Genomic DNA, 20897 nt, shown 5'->3' with positions numbered 1-20897 from the left:
GTCCTTCCCTTCCTCACACCCTCTCATTCTCCTGCTCTAAGCACACCAGCTCTCTATTTGCAATCAGCACACCAGTTCTTTATCCATAATCAGCACACTGATCTACCAATCAAGCCACTCCTCTTCACTACCAATATTCAGTACCTGCTCCCAGTCCCTGCAGGATTGATGTGCCAACTTGGAGGCCGTTTACACGTGGCCGGCTATTTTCATAAACGGACATTTCACCGTCTCCGTTTTCAAAAAGATCTTCGTTTACACTTACCCGTGTATATATAGACAAGAGCATGCCAAACCTGTAGGTGGCAGTGTAACGAGAAGCTCAAGCCTTCCACGTATCCATTGTCACCATAGCAACATAGGTCGCACTTTTGACACAGGCGCAAGTTCCGGTGCATACTGTGATGTCGGCTGCCTATAACGCCGTTTATCTCAGTTTACATGCAAACGCGCAACCAGAGTTTTCCAAAATCTCCACTCTGGCCGGAGTTTTTAGAAAGACTCGTTTTCAGAGGAGAAATCTCCGTTTGCGTGTAAACGAAGGGCACAAACGAAGGAAGATGTCTCCGTTTATCAAAATCACCGTGTACGTGTAAACGGCCTCTTGGTGTGTCACATATCAAGCTCCTGTTCAATTTACTTGCCAGTCTGTTTAAGAGGCCATTTACACGTACACGGTTTAGTTATAGGCAGCCAACGTCACAGTATGCGCTGGAACTTGCGCCTGTGTCAAAAGTGCGACCTATGTTGCTATGGTGACAATGGATACGTGGAAGGCTTGAGCTTCTCGTTACACTGCCACCTACAGGTTTGGCATGCTCTTGTCTATATATACACGGGTAAGTGTAAATGAAGATCTTTTTGAAAACGGAGACGGTGAAATGTCCGTTTATGAAAATAGCCGGCCACGTGTAAACGGCCTCTAAGATATTTGTTAGTTTGCCTGCCTCGAAGATTCACACATGTTCTTCTCTCACCAGAGACGCCAGTCAGCCAGCCACCACTGTTAGAGTGGACACATTTTACGCAATGTCCAGCCCAGTCTCATAAAAATAAATGAAATGCACACGAACTCTTAACAACATTAAGTTACGTGATGGGCATGAAATGCCCATCATGTTGTTATGTGCTGGCAACACAAAATAGTGCCATTGGAGTTTCAGTGAGGATCTTCGGTAAGTATAAAAAGCGAGAAAGTCCACTTGGGTATTTCAGAGGGGGGGTCAAACAAGACATGGACTTTTCTACCAGTGTCCCATATGTCCTGTATGAAACCAAAAGTTGATCTAGTTATGTGACTTTACAGCAGTGATACTCAACTTAGGGCCCATAGACAAAGTCTGGCCCACAGTAGGGTGCCAGGTGGCCAGTTGACCATTTTCTAATTCACATGAACTTCATTTACACTGGGATTTTTTTGTCTTCTGAAAATATATAGCATCAAAAGCATCAAAGTAGAATATATTAAAAAAAGTTCCAGATGAGGACTCTCCAGACCCTTGACAGAGGACCCCCTAATGAGGACCTTAGACCCTAGAAAAGCCCTGGCAGACACCTGACATGTGGGGCCACTGCGTGTGGAATTGCCTCCCTCTTAGCAAGGATGAGTGTGAACATCCAGCATTAAAAGGTTGAAAATAGGCAACTTATTTATTATATATACATAATGTAGTTGCCCCTTGCTTCCTGACATTTTGCAAAAGTGCCCCCAAGGCAGAGCCAGTTGAGTCTCCCTGCTGTAAAGACTATACATAACTACACAAAATAAAGAAGTTTACATCACTTACATCCTGTTCATGGTTATTTTAACCAAACCCACATTCTTAAACTTAACCAAGTATTTTCCTGTTCTCTAAAAACAAGTGTCCATTTCACATAATTCTGTGAGGCTGTGTTGCAATGTCAGGCTGAAGATGGAAACGGAGTGTAACATATTTGCAATTATTCTGTCTGATATCAGGTAAGTGAGAGAATCCTTTAAACTCCTTGTGTTGCTCCTTCATGTTGTGTTGCCAGTTTAGCTCCATAGAATCCTTTTTTTTTACTTCATATTTAAAAGAAAATAGTATCTGTTTGTGACACTTAAAAGCCCCCAAACACCCTTAATTTACAGTATTTACAGGATTAAGACACTTCATCACCCTTAACAGAAGAAGAAGATATACTTTATGAATCCCCGAAGGGAGACTCAATGTTTTTTCACTTTTGTCATACACACACAGGCCCAGAATACACACACATGCACAAACAGGACCTACACATGCATTAAAAAGAGAGATGTCAGCGTGAGGGGGCTGCTCATGGACAGGCACCCTGAGCAGTTGGGGGTCTGGTACCTTGCTCATGGCACCTTGGAAGTGCCCAGGAGGCGAACTGGCACCTCTCCAGCTACTGGTCCAGACTCTGTATTTAGTCTGGATGTGAACCTGAGCTGGAGACCCTCTGGTTCCCAAGCCAGGTCCCTGTGGACTGAGCTAATGCCTTCCCCAAAAAACATGGATCACAGCATTGTGTTTTTTTCCAGCTTTCTCATCTTCACTGAAACTCTGTGTAAGTTACATTAGAATAGGCCTACTTTACATCAGCTCCAGTTCAATGTGATGCAATGATCTTATCTTTGTCTCTCAGTTAGCTCATCAGTTTCAACTGGGAAACACAATAAACACAAATAAATAGCTGGAAAATCAACCGTAATATTTATATTTGTAATGTAATGAATGTGTGATAGTCTGGTGACCTGTCCAGGGTGTACCCCGCCTCTTGCCCAACGTCAGCTGGGATAGGCTCCAGCCACCCAAGTTACGGAAAAATGAATGAATGTAATGTAATTTCTCCTTTCTTGTCATCATTTTAATTCTTATAGTACTATATCATGATACACAGAGAGCTATTTTACATCTCCATGCGTTAACTGAAGACAGCTGTGTCTCAGTGTCTGTAGTTCAATGTTTATTTGTGTCCACTCTGCCTACTAGATACCCTCAGACCTCCACACCTGTCCCAGTCACCTGACTCACCTGTTTCCACTTTCCTTCTTTAGTCCTGCAGTAGAGGTAACCAGCCCATTTCCACCTATTCCTTGTCAGATTTTGAATGATACCTATACCTTTGTTTGATGGTAAACAGTAAGGCTGTCAAAATGGATTATATGCTTGTTTCCAGAGAATCCCTCTTGCATGTGAAGGCAATTTTAATTTAGCATGGGAATGGTGGACTCCACCACAAAAAGTGACAAGTAGTGTAAATCAAGAAGTAAGTACAAAATGTAAATGCATTAAATGGCTATTGCTGCAAAACATGGAGCATAAATTGCATCCAAAATGGGATGCAAATTTAAGGATTATATCTGAAAATAACTGATGTAGATGAACACTGGAATTCACTTCAAAGCACAATATGTATCCCTATACCTCATACCGGGCGAGGTGCTCAAATTCCGAATTTGAATTCATATGTAATGGGATTTTATGTCCCTAGAAGAAGGTCAGGGTCAAGAAAAAATTCAGGATGTAGATTCCAAATTTGCAGAAAGAGGAAAGAGAATGATTTTGTCATTCTCTTTCCAAGAAATGGAAAGAGGATCTGAGAAAGACAAAATTGCACATTTCACAGGATGTAATTATTAAAAATATACATCAGCTATTTGTTGATAGATTCTGTTGAGGAAATTAAATATTTTGTGGAACAGATACTGACATCCAGACTGAGGTTAGGAGCCTTGGCACCACACTGCCAGGAAACCAGTTTGTGTTTGAGGAAGTTCCCAGTAAAAAAAACAGAACAAAATGTTAATTTGGAGAAAATATTTTTTTGTAATCAGATAAATTCAACAATGCTTCATCATCAGTTCTTCTTCAGGTGGAGTTCTTCCTGACTTCTTGGAAAAGTGTTTCACTTCCTCTGATCTGCTTTGTCAGATAAATGCAACAAAAATAATCACAGATTTACAGAAAAGGGCATTGAACTCACAAAGATGAAACAGACAAGAAACTGTCATCACATTGTCGGTTTGTTATTACTACAGATGCATCAATGTGTAATTATTATTTTACTGTCGCAGCAAGTGGAGTAAATTTAAGCTTTCATACTGTTTATGTAGTTTAATGTATATTTTATAACATATTTCTTGTTTGTAAAATCATAATCCACAAAGTAACTACAAACTCCAGCTGACAGGTAATTGTGTTGCCTGAAACCTCAAAGTGGAGACGTCCTCACTATTCCCCACATTTTATTCACACTTTTGAAAATCTGCAGGGTCTAAGTACATTTTTTGTGTCTCTTTTGTTATTTTTCTTATACCATACAGTTTTAATTATGCCACGTACAAAAAACAAAACAAAACCCTGGTACAGTTGGGACAGTCTTGTTTGTTGTTACAGCTCGCTCTGGATTAACAGTCGACAAAAACAAGACAAACTTTTTCTAACTGAATAAGAGTGACTTTGAGGTCACTGAGTGAATGTTGACCGTATGAACTTTATACGCCTACATTTGAATGTGCAGAGTTCAAACTTGTTTCACTCTCAAAATGTTGATGTTAGGGACTGTTCTTTATTTATCAGAGGAGGTGGGTGGCTGGGTGTGCCTTTTTTTTACCATCCATGAAGCTACTAATATTTTTCCTTCAGCCTCCCTGAGTGACTGGCAGAAAATGCATGACCCTCCCTCCACCATAAATTAGTTATTAGATTTTACAACTTGACATTGAAAGTTAAAAGTTATACGTTAAGAAATCCTGGTGTTGAAAAAAGCCTTGGCTTTTCTCTCCTGTCGTGCATGCTGGTGAGTTCGTGCAAATGGTTTATTTTTGGCCAGATTTTAAATGAGACGTAGACTAAAGTGATTCTGATGAGATATCACTATTTTAAGCTCTGATTTGGTTATGGTTTTCTTCTGAAGGAAGTATTAGCTGATCATGATGTGTCCAAGGACCATCTGAAATATAAAAATCCTGCAATAATTTCTGTTTTCACCGTTTCTGGCTGTGTAATTTGGGTGACATTACAGAAAAAAATGCCTTCTCGCGCATATGTTTCCTTTAAAAATGGGCAGAAAAATACATGCAACATACAACCATTTAAATTTGTAGGCCTATGCCTCTCCCTAGGCCGAAAAAATAAACATAAGTCCCTGCTCAGCACTTAATCTTTTTTTTTTCTCGCATCACCCCTTTCCCCTCTTAAATAACAGAGTCCTTTATTTTATTTTGTTTTATTTTATTTCATTTCATTTTATTCTGTTGTTTTTATTTATTTATTTTTTAATGATGCAAACTCAGATATAAACCTATAAGCTGACATAAGTTGACTTAAACCTATAAGCTACCTGTAGTCTACAGTGATCGCATTGAGCTGAAGGGTGCCACCAAAATGATGACTGAGGAACCAGCCAAATTCCATACCTCAGTAATTTCTGAAAGTATAATAATTTTACTGAGAACAGGGTGTCCCAACCATCCCAGGGAGGCAGAATGTGGGAAAAAAATGCATTCCTTGTACATTTTACAACATTGTGGCTTTCACATTTGAGTTGGACTCCAAAAAACTTGATAAACTGTGAGCAGACATCTGCGTCTGTTCAGGGATCAAGTTATTTGTCTGTGAATAATGAAATGTTATTTCATGTCAATACAAAAATGTCCCAACAGATCCCACTCTCCCCCACATGCATTCTGTTTCACTCCATCACTGACAGTATTACACCCTCATGCTATCTTGAAGTGTTTCACTTCCTGTAGTTTTATTTTCCTGGTTCAGTTGCTGCTGTCGCTGTGAAGCTCTTCAACTCTGCTCTCCATCAGCGTATCACTCCACAGGACGAGGGACTGCTTTACTTGCAAATGGTGAGAATTTTGTGTCTTACAACACTAAAGAACGGGCAAAGAAGTATTTACAGAGAGAGAAAACCATTATTCAGACAGAGGCACTCTTGATTCAGGAGTAAATGGTTTCATAGCACTTTTTATGTAATGTTTCTTCATGTAGAAGCTAAATCACTGTCAGCATGTTTAGCCTTTAAACATAGTGATGTATTATTTGCAGAGGAGTTAAAGCTGTTGTCTGTATGTCCTTAACAGGCTTAAAATGTCTTAAATTTAAATGCACAAATGTATTTTGTTTCTTGAGCACCTGATTCGTCTTCAACTTAAGATTATGCTTTCTTAATCTTCACATTAAATATTGCCTATTTATATTATCTGTGTATTAGAGGCTAAAACATTGTAAATTTCCAGAGAATAAGAACAATTTGTGTTGCTGTCAGATAACTTCTGAACTGGACTCTTTTATGTGGTTTTAATGTATTTGTATTAGGGATGCAATTTGTAAGCACTTTCCTTAAGAGATGCTGCTGTGAGAACACAAACCAACTCAAGGCAATTATGCAACTCTGAAACAAGCCCTTAGATTATTTAAAGTGGAAAACAGTGATATGTCAATGTACCTTCAAGACCATCGAGTCAGTAACAGAAAAACCTTCCACTGGGACAAAGAGCTGCAGGGTCCCCACAGAACAAAACACTATATTTTAGTATGAGGACATGGTGTTTAGTGAAGGCCATGTTTAGGGTTATGGTTCCAGTTTAAAGTCCTTAATGACCAGAACAAGTTTTTTTTGTGTGTGTATCTGTGTGTACTCAGGCCGCCCAGTGGCTGAGCTGCAGTACTGCAGTGTTCCTGCTCTTGGTTCACATCACTCCAGTTGTCACACAGTGCGGGGGAACCCCAGGGATCCCTGGAATACCAGGCACCCATGGGCCCAACGGCATGGACGGTCCCAGGGGAGAGAAGGGAGACCCTGGTGAGCTCACACTGGACATGAAGACATCAGACACAGTTTAGACATTCTGCTCATACATTAATATCAGATCTGATGTTACATTTTAAATTTTTAGTTTATTGAACTTGTTTTCTCTTATTGAGTGAACTGGTTCTTTTTCGGCAACTCACAAGCTGACTCTAAATAGATTATTCAAATTTAATTAATTTGAACTCACTTTTTTAAGTTGAAATTAAGGTTCAATTTGGTGAGAGTTTTGGCCGGGGGTTGCGTTTTAGTGTGGATGGACAGAGTTGCAGTGAGAGGGCTTGTTGAAATGTAAAATGTCTAAATATTCCCTCTTATTAAAGTGTCTAGTTTTATAGTTCTTTTTTTAGCAGGCTACATATAGACATTTAAATTACAGCCAGAATTTAACATCCATGTTCCTTCTTAGTGTCAGTTCTGACTAACAGCCTTGCGCCATGTGATATGTGTTTCTCTGTATGAGCAGGTGAGGCAGGTCAGCCTGTCAGGGGCCAGAAGGGGTTCCCTGGTATGTCTGGTCCCCCAGGACGGCCGGGGCTGAAGGGGGACGTGGGTCTTCCGGGGCCTCCCGGTCATCCAGGCCGGAAAGGGGAGAAGGGGAGACCCTTCAACCCCTCCAACCAGCAGAGATCCTTCTTTTCCTACAAACGGATATTATCCCAGGCGCCAGAGATGGACACCCCCATGAACTTCAACAGGTCAGTGCTGTGAAGGTTCAGGTTTTCATTGTGATGTACTTCCTGTTGAAACAAGATGATGAGGCAGACTGTGATGATAAAACTAGTTTTTATTTGAAGCCTGAGGTCAGCTTTAAAGGCTCTGAGGTGTTTCTTTACAGTATTACACATTAATGGTTAAATAAGAAACATTCAACATTAAGTTTGGGGGATTTTTTTAAGAGATTAACAATCAAAAACTCAGCTAATCTGCTTCATCAGGACTGTATGAGTGTTTGATCAGATACAATTAACAGTCCCCCTGAAAACATTGGAAGCAAACAGCTCCACAGCTTCTGAAGTTTTTGTTTGAAATATATAAAATTTGATGGGTGTACTGAGGTAATTCAGAGTTGAAATAATAAAAACTGAACCTGTTTGTGTGAAAACTTCCCACAGAGAGATTTTGGGTGACCTGGATGAACAGTTTCAAGGAGAATCGCTAACAAACGGGACGTTCACATGTGTCACCAAAGGGATTTATTTCTTCAGTTATCACGTTTCAGCAAAGACCAGAGTGAGTCTGAAGAGTTTGTTCTCATAAAACTGACCCGTATATCTGTGTGTGTCTTTAGCCTGTCTGTCTCCTTCCTCCCTTCAGTCTCATCTTTGCTTCATTTTTGAGTACATTTACCACAGTACAGTTAGTACAAATGTTAGGTAGGCCTACTTGTTGAGTATTTCCATTTTATGCCACTTCATACTTCTACCTGACTTCATTTCAGGAGCAAATATAATACTTTTAACTGCACTACATTCATCTGACAGCAGGGGCTAGTAGTGACTTTTCAAATTAGGATTTTAAAAAGTAACCCATACAATTAACACACTGAATTTTACTCTTGAATAAAAAATACTGCACTTCATTAAACTATGCGTACTATGATGAACCCTAACCACAATCTTCAGAACTTTAATTACATTTGCAATGGACAAAAACTAGGGTTTTATAGACTCATCAGATGTTGATGTTTCTGTTTAGAATTAGGATGATTATACAACACATCCTGAAAAATGTACCTTTAAACACACAAAATACACTTCACCCTTCAACTTTCAGTGGATAGCAGTTTCTCATTTTAAGATGAGATGTGACACTGAACTCTTAGTTGTGCTCCTCTGCAAGTTTCTGCAAACCACAGATATGTTATATTTGCATGTAATTATGTAGTGGATAGGTTGAAACCTTACATTTTATAAAGTATATTAGTAAAGTATATAAAGTATTATAAAGTATATTTTGATTTAAGTGAAATTTTAATGCAGGACTTTTATTTAGCATTTAGTCTTTTTTTACACTGTGGCTACTTTTATTCAAGTAACAGATCTGAGAACTTTGTCTGCCTCTGTGTGTTTGTGTGATCACATCTAGGTGTGTCTGAAGCTGGTGAAGGGCACTGAAAGTACCTTGGCACTGTGTGACTCATCTGAGGGTTTCCTGGTCACCTCTGGCTCGGCGGTCCTGCAGCTGGAGGCCGGAGACACGGTCTCTCTGCAGGCAACCAAGTACAACACCATCGTGACGAGCCAGAGCAGCACCAGCCACACTTTTACTGGCTTCCTGATCTTCCCAACCGCCTAGAGCCTCCGACATCTGAGCCATAAAATCATTTTAAGTACATCACAGAGTTTGGGGGGACATTAACAGCAATTGAATGATATATGTTTTTTCATTAATAGTGAGAAGATCAGCACAGTTAAAAAAGGTCGGCTCAACAGTGGCCTTGCTGCCTTAAAGGATCATTCCAGTGTTTTGCTTCAACCACAAATAGTGTGTACTTAACTGATTTTCCAAACTTTCATTTTAGCTATCTTTCCAATAATGTTTTCTTTTCTTTTTTCTCAGTACAACACATCCATCACAGTGAACAATTCACCACATTAATCCATTTTTTTACAACATTTAAAAGGCACAATCTGTAATCCATATACACATTGTCACCCCACTTTCAAAAACAAAATGAAAACACAAGACTGAAACCTGCTTTTGTTTCCTCTTAAGCAACATATCTTTCATACAGTGTAACACTCTCAATAAACAAGTAAATCAACATTAGTGATGTTGTCTGGGTCACTTAAGTGGTTTTAATTATCTGCAATTGAGAAATATGCCTCCTTTAACATTCCTCTCTCATGTCTACCTGTCTGCCTTTTGGGTTCACACAAGAAAACATCAGCAGGCTCCAGGGTGAAAGTCCAGAGTTTGTTTGACCCATCCACCTCATTTTCCTCCCGTCTTGCTCTTTCTTGCTCTTTGTACTATGACAGTTGCTTGGAGTGTCAAAAAATGCTGCTGCCCAGTGCGTGTTATACCACCACTAAACGGTACCTCAGTGCGTCAGTGTCTGACACCAAGGGCCCAAGTGTCAGTGATTGAAAAGGTAGGAGAGAGACTAGGGTTGAGCACCAAATGTGGATTAATTGCCACTAAAAATAGTCCCCAGAAAAAAAGGAAAATATATATTATCAGCTTATTTTTACATTTATATAAGTTTATATACTAAAATATTTTTACAACAGGAATAAAACTGCACTGCTCGGTGGAAGCTTACTGAAGTTACCATGACTGATAAGAAATATTTAATGATGTGGTGTGTAACATTTCCTCCAGTGACTCACTGTTTGAAAACACTGACGTATCAGGTGTACAGAAATGAACAGACTCTTTCTGAGTGATACCTGTCCAGGAGGTCATTAATTATCCAACACACAGTATCAGGTTGGTAGACACTTAACCTTACAGCAGTGTGAATGGTAAACAGACAGTGTTACAGGAAGTAAAGGATCATTGTTACCAAAAGGAACATGGATGGACAGACCCCTTTAACCTCATCGTAAATGTGTGTTGGTCTTACAGATTTGTTCTATCTGACCATTTATTGCTCTTCCTGTTGATGTCTAACATCTGACACTAGAGTTTTTAAATCAAGTCACTCAATAATTACCTTTAGAAATATTGGAAAGCCTGGTAAAATGAAAAAAAACAAAAAAAAAACAACCAGCAATTTTAATGGAAGTTTTATTTAAGCATTACCAATGGCTAAGATTGTATATTCACTCCCAAAGGTGCCATTTCACATGATCTAAAAATGGTTAATAATACCCCCAAACCCCAAACTGACATGAGCTAGGGCACATTTTGGAATTTGTTTGGCCATTAAATCCAAATCTGTGTGTGTCCTAAACAACCTGCTGTCGGGTCTCATTCCCAGGTGGTTGAATACCGAGGCTTTGTCACACTCCTTGGGGTCTCGCAGTGATGTACAGGGAACATAACGGGTCTATGTGACACACAACTGAAACACATTGTAACACAAGGTTAATGTTGTGGCTAGGTTTAGAAAAGAAATTACATAACGTACATAATTGTATAACGTTACGTTGAAATATGGGTGACTTGGTTTCACACAGGACACGATCTTTGGTTTCCTGGGTGTTGGTATTCGACGCTCTGGAAATGAAAACGGGCTGGTCTTAAAACCAACATGAATGGTGTCTGTCACATAAAAGCCATATAAGTTTGCTGTTCTACAGTTTCATTAGAGAGCGACCCCTGGTGTCTGAAGGCAGAACTTCAGCCCAGTGTGTCGATGGCCGACGGGCTGCTAAACACACCGTTCCTGGCATAGAACGTATTCTTCACCACTGACGACTTTGCGCAGGATGGAGTTCTGTAATCCAGCGAGTAATCACCTGTGGATACAGGAAGACACAGTCAAAGAAAACATGTATTTAAACTGCAGTTTAATCTAGAACTAAACGATGAATTGTGACTAACGTTTCCTCTAGCGCCACCATCAGGTCATTTTTTTATTTAGAAAATAATTTCTGTCCAAATACCTGCAAAACACAGCCCCATTTGTCTCAGCTGTACTATGTGTTTAGTGCTAATTGGCAAATTTAGCATCCTATGGTGGGATTTATATGTCTTTGACGAATCAACACCGTACCCTTTGTCATAGCCTGATGTGCGCCTCCTCAGAAATTTAATTACCCCTCACAGTGACGCCTGTCTATTTTTGTAAGCTGAAACCATTTCCCTCAGTGGAAACAAAGACTTTATTTACTTCAATCTAACAGATAAGAAACAATAAATTGTATAGACAATAATGCCTCTCCACAAAAATAGCATGTTAAGTCTTGTGTGTGATTTATCCTGGCTTCATATGAGTGGAGAAACTCTCCGCTAGTTGCTAGGCTAATTTATACAATGTAAAATGCCATATGGTTCTGCCAATAACGTTGTTTTGACGATTTGTTTAGTATAAGACAGTTGTTTTTTCAGTGAACCTTGTGAGTTGTATTGGAGCTGAACTTTGTAATGTTACCTTTGTTAAATGTTGCGGTTGTCCCTGGCTTCATATGAGTAGAGAGGAGCCCGCTAGCTGCTAGGCTAATTTATACAATGTAAAATGTCATAGGCTTGTGCTAAAAACATTAGCATGTTGTATTTGTGGGGAAAATGTGTCCAGCAAAAGACGAGAAAGAGAAGAAGTGTTTTGTCTGTGAATGCTGCGAGTTATAGTGAAGCTGATTTGTGTACTTGTGTTTGAAATTGTTGCTACAGTGTATGCTCTGCATAGAGCTGACGCACAAGTACAAATCTCAGTTAAAATGCTAAACTAAGATGGTTTAGTTAACATGGTCATCATTATACCTGCTAATCATCAACATGTTGACATTGTCACTGTGAGCATGCTGCCAGGCTAGCAATAGCATTTAGCTTCATTCTCACCAGTTTAGCTGTGGACTCTTGTAGCTCTTTCTTTAATCCAGGACAGGATTTAATTAAAGAAACATTAGCTTCATTAATTCTAAATAAGTTTGTGATCACTTTGAAACCAATTTCCATTGATGGAAGTAACAAATTAGATTTGGCATACGTAACAAAGTAATTTTTTGGTGTGTACTTGTACTTTATTATGCATTGCATGCACAAGCTGCAAAGTCCTATGTTAATTAATGCACTTTGACCCTTAGCCCAAATTCCTTAATGTAATAGGTCTATCATATAACATTATCATCACAGTCATGGTCACTAACATTTTTCTGTAACTCCCCTTCTAATACTCTTTTCTTTCCTGCCAGTTTGAGGTCCAACAGATAGAAGCGAAGCAGACAGTAACGCCAACTTACCCAGCCTCCATCCGTACTCCCAGGAGGAGAGCACGGGAAAATCAAACTTCTCCTCAGGTCTGATGTGGCGGCGCCTCTGCAGATACAGACTCCGCCCTTTCCCCTGCAGAAGATTTTGTATTGTGCATTATATTACAGAGTTGTGAAAGATTTCACATTAAGACTAAACAAGTTTTAATTTCAAGCTGCAAGTAAATAACAACTGTTACCTTGTAAACAAAAAACAAACAAACAAACAAAAAAAACAACAGTAACCAGAAGATTTAAAACAAAACATGTGTCACTGTGATTCGTACGTTATGTGAGGAGTCCTGATAGAGAGTGTGTCTGGTCTCAGGAGAGACTGGCCTCATCAGCGGGGCCACACTGAGCTGGCCCTCCCCTTCCGAAGAGACCACAGGCGGAGGAGGAGGAGGATGAGGAGGAGGATGAGAACGAGAAGGAGGAAGGTTGCTCTGCTTCTCAGTTGTCCTGGTAACAGGAGGCAGGACAGCCCTGGTAGGTGGAACATCAACACAAGATGTGTATCATTAATTATACAGTATTATCTCATCTTACTAACGTCAGATTTAACTTGACAAAACTTAAGACAGAATTTAATTTGGACAAACAAACTTTGACACAACAGAGCTGGGACACACTGGATTCAGGCTGAGCTGCAGTTTTACATGAAAACTCTTCCAACTGCAAGTTTAATGTGAATAAAGCAGCTCACCGGGGGTCAGCAGCCAGCTGTGGCAGCTGTGTTGGCTCTGTGCTGTTGTTTCGGGGATTGTAGCTGGATGGGTAGAGCTTAGCATAGCGGCTCTTCCAGGCTAAACGGGTCAACATCTCCTTCTGAATCTGCTCTCGGTAGAAGTTCTGGCTCTGGGTTGTTAACAGGCAACGCATCTCCTGCCAGAAAACTTCATTTAGCAACTCAGTTTAACATTTTGACATAGTTTAACATTGATTTCCATCTTTATGAGGCTAAAATTAGGGATTAAAGGGATTATAAGGGATTTATATGTGAGCAATCTACAGAGGCAAAGTTACAGCTGTTATCATTGATGGACATTGTTCCTCTAACAAGGAAACATTAATGCAAAGCATGTTAGCAACTAGACTTGCTTGAATCTCTTAAAGAAACTCAAGCAAGTCCAGTTGCCTACGATATAGCACTTAAAAGCCTCTAAAACCAGGTTCAGCCAGGCTCCTCTGTTTCATTTTCTCATTTGCACTTTAAGGTGATTGACAGTTGCAGCTCTTCAAGCATTGGATGGACATAAAACTCTCCAAGCTGAATCATCAGGACAAAAGATGAACACACAAACTGAAGGAAAGACAAGAACTACAGCTCCCAAGGTGCACCTTGGTTAGAAGCATCCAATCACAGAGCTTCAAATTCTGTTACACATTCGCATTTTAAATGAACTTAAAAAAAACGGAGTCAGTTTTGGATGATTTCTGTAACTATGGTTGCCATGTTTTGTTCCCAGCTGCAACAATGGTTTAGAAGTTGCAACCACTCTGTTTTACACCTTGTCATGAATGACGTCAGCACGCGACAACTATAGGTACGTTACATAAGACTATGTTAAAACAACAGAATGCAGGAATGTAATGAAGTAGCATTACAGTAAAGCATTGACTTTTTGGTTTCAAATGTGATATGAACTGCGGTCTTCAGGGTAGAAGCCTGTTCTTTTTTTTCTTTGATCCATCCACTTCCCCTCCATCCTTCTCTACGTGACCGTTGTTGCTCTCTATACTACGTCAGCTGCTTTCAGTGTCAAGTATTGCCACAGGTGGGTTAATAATGTAGTTAGTTGAAAGCCTGGTGTGTGCCATAAACAAGCTAAAGGGTGCCCTTGGCGTCAATATCACACACCAAGGGCCAGAAAGCCTTGGTATTTAACAACCTGGGAATGAGAACAGGCTCATCTGACTTTGACAAGGGTCAATCCTGTTTGCGTCCCGTCCCCTACCAACAGTCAGTGTTGATCTCTTAAAACAATACCACATAACCAAATAGTTTTTGTTGCCTTAAATTAACCAAATGTCTAACCATACAAGTGGCAGATCAGAAAACAGTCACATGAATCTGCAATAACTCAGGTCGGTAGGGGTGTCGAATCAAAAACACTCATGTGGGTCAATTTGGAAATAACAAAAAATTACATTTTTTGTCATTAAATTCTGATGACTTATTTATGAACTGATGTGGAAAACTTGCATTTCAGGTGTCAGTCTTCACTCAGATTAATGAAAGAATAACTTGATGGGCCTCAGTTGTTCTTACTTAAATATGTAGGTTTATTACAAACAAATCTGGGGTCAAAGAAGATCTTGGTGCAACCAACAGTCAATGCCCAAAAACATGCATTTCTTCATGCCAGTAAATCTCTACCTGATGAAAAATCCAAAATTTTGGTCAGATAAATCTGTCAAATGTTCATGTTGAGATTCCTATCATACACTGGATGAGTTTCACTCTTCATATTATCATTTTGTCTCTAGTTCAAAATATCTGGAAAGTACTCAAGAGGAACCTTTTGAGTCTTAATTCAGTATGATTAGGGTATAAATAGTAAAATGTCAGCTGTCATTTTTTTTAAGTTGTAAAAACAAAAGAGAAGAAACCCATCAGGGTAAAATGTTTTCTTAAGTATCTGCTGTACATCACAACACCACTGTAAAAAGCACAATACGATACAAACTAATGTTTTTCACAACCAAAAGAACAAAGAAGTACAAAATCAAAGGCATTGGAAACATGATATAGCACACACCAAGCAGTATCTATTCATATAGTAGAGATTATACATTGCTGAAATCTTATTATGAAATTATGAGATTAGATAATTGTTAAATATCTTCATTTACCTTTGTTGTGACTGACGCTGAGCTGTGCAGGATCAGCTTCTCAGTGTGAAGATGAGATGTGGATCAGATAACACTCTGTAAAACAAGGAAACATGAGACACATGCACACACACACACACACACACACACACACACACACACACACACACACACAACACACACAACACACCAGAAACCTGTGACACTAACCTAAATCCAATCCTCGGCCAGTGCTTAAAGCCTTGAACCTTTGCTTAACAGTGACCCCTGTGGCTACAAAGTGCAATTCGGCAATATTATCACATAGAGGGGGGTATCATCAGCATAGTAGTGTTACGAGAAACCAGGATTTAAACTTATCAGATGCCACCGTTTTCTTAGTGATCTCAACATCAGATGCTGACACACAGAGGCACTATCATAGTGATATGATACGCACCGCATGGCGGCAGTTGTTGATGCAGCATCGACAGCTGTAGTCATCAAATACTGCCCCTTCGTCAGTGGACGTCCACGTCAGACACTGACACACAAAGGCACCTTTTGTGGCATTATGAAATGCAACAGCAAAGGACAGTCTGTAATGCTGCCAGCAACTACCATGGTATAAAGAGCAAGAATGCCCACATAGGGCGGGAGGGAGGGGTGGTGAGTGGGTCAAACAAACTTTCACCCAAGAGCCTGCTGTTCATTTTCTTTGTTAAACCAAGGAATTTTTATAGCAGCGTAGTGTGCTGGTATGTGTACCATGCTACAGTAGTGATGTATGTCACGTGATGTTACATGATGATAGTAGTAACAAGCCATGTCATGGTGTTTTTTTCTTAAATTAACCAAGTACTTTAGTTGTGTAACTTAAGAAAATAAATATAAAAATTAGGTGTTTTTATTTGTATGTTGTAAGTTTATTTTGAAAAAGACTATATGCATGTAATCACCTGAAGCTCGTAGTAGAGTCACTGCTCCTTCACGTCATGTGATGTGCATATACTTATTCACTTTCAAAACATACCTATTTTAACACTGCCATTGTGCGCATGTTAGCTTTGACATCAGTATTTAGCTCAAAGCACAGCCTCACAGAACAGCTTGTGTGGCTGTAGACTCTTAAGTCTTGATAGCTCAACCACTAATTAAGTTTCTAATAATAGCCAATGATCAGTATGTTGTTTATCTTGTCAAACAACTCACGCTTGCGACTGAATATTTCAGTAAAGGGCATGCAAAGTTCCACCCCTTTTGTAAGTCACCTGAGACACATATAAGAAATACAGGTTATATGTGTTGCATGGATATAAGGCAAGTACCACGGGACACACCACAGCACAACTGTCAGAAGGATAGCGACAGGAGACAAAACTTGTAAAACTCGAGTGATGGAAGAGTGGATGGAAACATAGAAAAATCTGATCCAAAAGAGAGAGCATATTGGACTTTGCTTTTTAACTGGAGTGTCCAGCATTACCTGCAGAAAAAAATGGCAGAAAGGTCTGCGACTCTCTGCAGTCTGCACTCAGAGAGACTTAAACTCTTCTGTCTGGAACATCAACAGCCGGTGTGTGTCATCTGTCTACATTCAACAACACACAACAACCACAGATTCAGACCCATCGATGAAGCTGCACAGGATCACAAAGAGGAGCTGCAGAAATCCCTCAAGCCTTTACGGGAGAAACTGAAGCTGTTTGAACTAGTTAAAGGGAACTGTGATCAAACAGCAGAGCACATTAAGGTCCAGGCCCGACACACAGAGAGGCTGATTAAGGAGCAGTTTAAGAAACTTCACCAGTTTCTACGAGAGGAAGAGGAGGCCAGGATCTCTGCTTTGAGGGAGGAAGAGGGGCAGAAGAGTCACATGATAAAGGAGAAGATTGAGGCTCTGAACACAGAGATAGCAGCTCTTTCAGACACAATCAGAGCCACAGAGGACGCGCTGAGAGCTGAAGACATCTCATTCCTGCAGAACTACAAGACTGCAGTGGACAGAGTCCAGCAGCGCCCCCTGCTGGATGATCCACAGCTGGTCTCAGGAGCTCTGATAGATGAGGCCAAACATCTGGGCAACCTGACCTTCAACATCTGGAACAAGATGAAAGACATGGTCTCCTACACTCCTGTGATTCTGGATCCAAACACTGCTCATCCAGAACTCATCCTGACTGAAGATCTGACCAGTGTGAGACACGGAGAGAGGCAGAAGCTTCCTGAAAACCCAGAGAGGTTTGAATACCTTCTCTCTGTCCGGGGCTCCGAGGGCTTTAACTCAGGCACTCACAGCTGGGATGTTGAGGTTGGGGACAGTACATGCTGGAGAGTTGGTGTGGCAGCTAATGAGGGGACAGAACAACCACAGTCTGGATTATGGAGAATAATGTTCTATAATGGTAAATACACAGCACGCTCCTCACCACATCCGGCCACTACTCTCCCAGTGCAGAAGAGGCTTCAGAGGATCAGAGTTCATCTGGACTTTGACAAAGGCAAACTGTCATTCTTTGATCTTGATACTAATGCACACATACACACCTTCACACACACTTTTACAGGGAAACTGTTTTCATACTTCAGAAATGAAGATGCACTTCCACTGAGGATGCTGCCAATGAAACTCAGATTACAAGCTGTTTAATTAGAATTATGCTTGATTTGCACTCTGATGATTATAAGAGAGTCATCTTAAATTTTTGTGAAGACCTGGATCAAACATCACAGCTTTCTGAGCAGGATTCCATGCTGATCATTTTCATTGTTTAAAATGTTAAAACTCATATCATATCATGTATTGGATCTATTATTAAATCACTGATAATGATTGAGAGCTGACAGGCAATGCATTTTATAACCCACATCTTGTTCATGTTATTATTATGAGCTTATGTATCTTTGATCAGTTTGAGGTTTGAATTAAATTTGCTTGGGTAAAAGTTTTCGACCAGTCTTACTTTCCTAAACTTATGAACTATCAATAGGACAACAGCTCACAAACATTTGCAAAGAATGCTGCTTGGTAAACCCCAATTCACCCACTCAACTTAAACTGTTTTTGGAAACAGCTTGCACTCAAAACGTTTAGTTGAGTACAATACAGTAACATAAAAGTTTTGAGTATACCACACACAAAATAAAAGTCACATGACCATCGTCTGACAGGAATTTTAATTCAGTTTAACATAACATGTTTATTGTTGTTGTTAACTTAATAACTACAGGCCACATTGCCAGTGTTTGCCAGACTGATTACATTTACTTCAGATAATCATCAAATGTATCACCAACATTGCCACCTGTATCTGCTTCAGATATTATGGCACCACCTTGTGGATAAATTCAGATGAAATTATAATACATAAATCCAGCCAAAAGAACAAACTAAAGCTTAATTTTCAACATAACTGTATCCATTTGAAGTATGAATCAAATTTTTACTGTATACATTATTTTCTAAATTCTCAATTTACTTAAAAAATATGAAGTACTGTAACATTTTACACTAAAAGACACTGAGTAAATATAAAGGCTGGACTGTTGTGTTACATTTGATAATGAATTATACTTTAACTGGCTGCTTTATAATATTTTATCAAATTATTTTTCAAAAGTCTAGATGTCTCAATAATCTCATTCACATATCAAAGATGTTGCAAAAACAAAGTTGTCACATTAGTGATGAATACAATTAATGCTGGACCATAAATATGTCAATTAATAATATTTGATAAACCTTTATTGATATAAATCTGTTGGGCACTGAATGCCACACAGTTGAAGAAAACATATTTTTCAGCCAGCTTTTCAGTTTTTAATGTTCAGTTTAACATTATCTCAGTACTGACACGACCTAAACGATTGGGTCTATGTCATTGAATGTCAACTTCTCTAAAATCACCATAAAAATTAAAAACCAAGCTAAAATACACTTTCTACTGTAATTCAGTCACTAATAAATCACTAATTAGGTTACAATGGTCCGCCTGAGCGACATTTCCTACTCTGTGTGCGCATGTGCGAACGTGATGACGGTTGACGTCCTCTTGCGCGCGCGCGTCATAACGTTTGTTGAGGTTGCAGAGATGAGCGGAACGGAGTCCAATTAAGGTTTTTAATTATATTATTCACGATATTAACTCATTTTAACGGTGAAAATTTTGTTCTATGTCATATCTTCTTGCTCTGTGTCGGTTTTGTTGAGGTTTGAGGCCACCAATCGCGGTTTTATACCGATTTTGTTTTTGGGAAAACGACGAGTAACGTTAACGTCTCCCAGTTAGCCAACGTTAGCTTAAAACTGTAACAGGTGTTTGCACGTTAATTAGCTCCATGTTTATTTTTCTGTTAGGGAGGTGGAGACACACGCAGATGATGACTTCTCTGCTTTGTGAACCAGGTAAGAAGATGTGATATGCGTCGCATGTCGTCTTATTTGTGTATAATACCAACTAACTTTGATTAATGTTATCTGCTTAACGTTACTGCTGCCAGTCAATACTTTAAAAGTCTGACCGTTAGGATCATTAGCAGTGGTAAGGTTAGTAAGTACACCACTACGTTTAACTGAAATAACGTTACTGTACTTAAGTACAATTTTAAGGTATTTTGTACTTTACATGAGTATTTCGACTTTTTACTATTTTATTCTTTTACTCCACTAACCGTTACAATGCAGAGGCAAATATTGTACTTTGTCCTCCACTACCGTTATTTAATAACTGTTGTTACTTTACAGATTTAGATTAATATTACAAAACATATTCAAAAAGTCAGTAATGATCATGGATAAAGATAACACTTCAGTGGTTTTTGCTCCAGATTGGAAATTTACAAGCTACCCAGCTGTATATAATGTAACGTTAACATTAATTACCATTACAGTAAGCTAGGGGTGGACAACATGTCGCTAAAAGAATGTCACGATATTTCAGGGTATTTTTGTGATAACGATATACTTGACGATATACGATTTAGTAAAAAAAAAATGTATATATTAATTTAAGAACAAAGAATTGCAACAAAATAAGTGATATAGTTTTACATATCAACCTAACAGTTTGCCTTCAAATATTCAGTAACAACTAACCAAAAATGATCTCAGTTTTCCTTAGTTTGTAAACAACAGCAGAACTCAGAGTGAGATTCAGATTCTGTATACAGTATTAATAGTGCAACAAAATAAAAGCTGGACCTTTATGCTCTGCCATTTTTCCTCTAGCCTGTGACAGGCTGTTATACTATGATAACTATTGCACATTCACATACATGAAGTTTTTTGTCAAGCTGAGTGTCATGTAGGTTTGCATTACCAAAGGTTTATGACAAAATCACTTAATGACACTGACTTCCATGTGTGCATGCAGGAGAGGAGCCGCTGAATGAGTTCCCTCTGAGCGGTAAGTCACT

General features: G+C 39.3%; 2 protein-coding genes across 2 annotated transcripts; one reads left to right on the top strand and one right to left on the bottom strand.

Annotated features, from left to right (window-relative positions):
• Positions 1-5705: 5705 nt before the first annotated feature.
• On the top strand, positions 5706-9576 carry c1qb (complement component 1, q subcomponent, B chain). The gene is made up of 5 exons (XM_033626226.2): positions 5706-5845; positions 6642-6801; positions 7274-7505; positions 7923-8040; positions 8896-9576. The coding sequence occupies exons 1-5, from the start codon at positions 5843-5845 to the stop codon at positions 9103-9105; spliced, it is 723 nt and encodes a 240-aa protein (XP_033482117.1). The 5' UTR covers positions 5706-5842; the 3' UTR covers positions 9106-9576.
• Positions 9577-10526: 950 nt separating this feature from the next.
• Positions 10527-15638, bottom strand: LOC117257544 (protein SPMIP1). The gene is made up of 5 exons (XM_033627817.2): positions 15525-15638; positions 13375-13553; positions 12956-13154; positions 12660-12762; positions 10527-11216 (listed from the first exon to the last, which is right to left on the bottom strand). Exons 2-5 carry the CDS (start codon positions 13548-13550, stop codon positions 11098-11100), a joined length of 597 nt encoding a protein of 198 aa, XP_033483708.1. The 5' UTR covers positions 13551-13553; positions 15525-15638; the 3' UTR covers positions 10527-11097.
• Between the last annotated feature and the right edge of the window lie 5259 nt (positions 15639-20897).

The sequence above is a fragment of the Epinephelus lanceolatus genome, chromosome 1 (assembly GCF_041903045.1).
Source record: "Epinephelus lanceolatus isolate andai-2023 chromosome 1, ASM4190304v1, whole genome shotgun sequence".
Taxonomy (NCBI): Eukaryota; Metazoa; Chordata; class Actinopteri; order Perciformes; family Serranidae; genus Epinephelus; species Epinephelus lanceolatus.
This window is presented reverse-complemented; position numbering and strand designations above follow the sequence as displayed.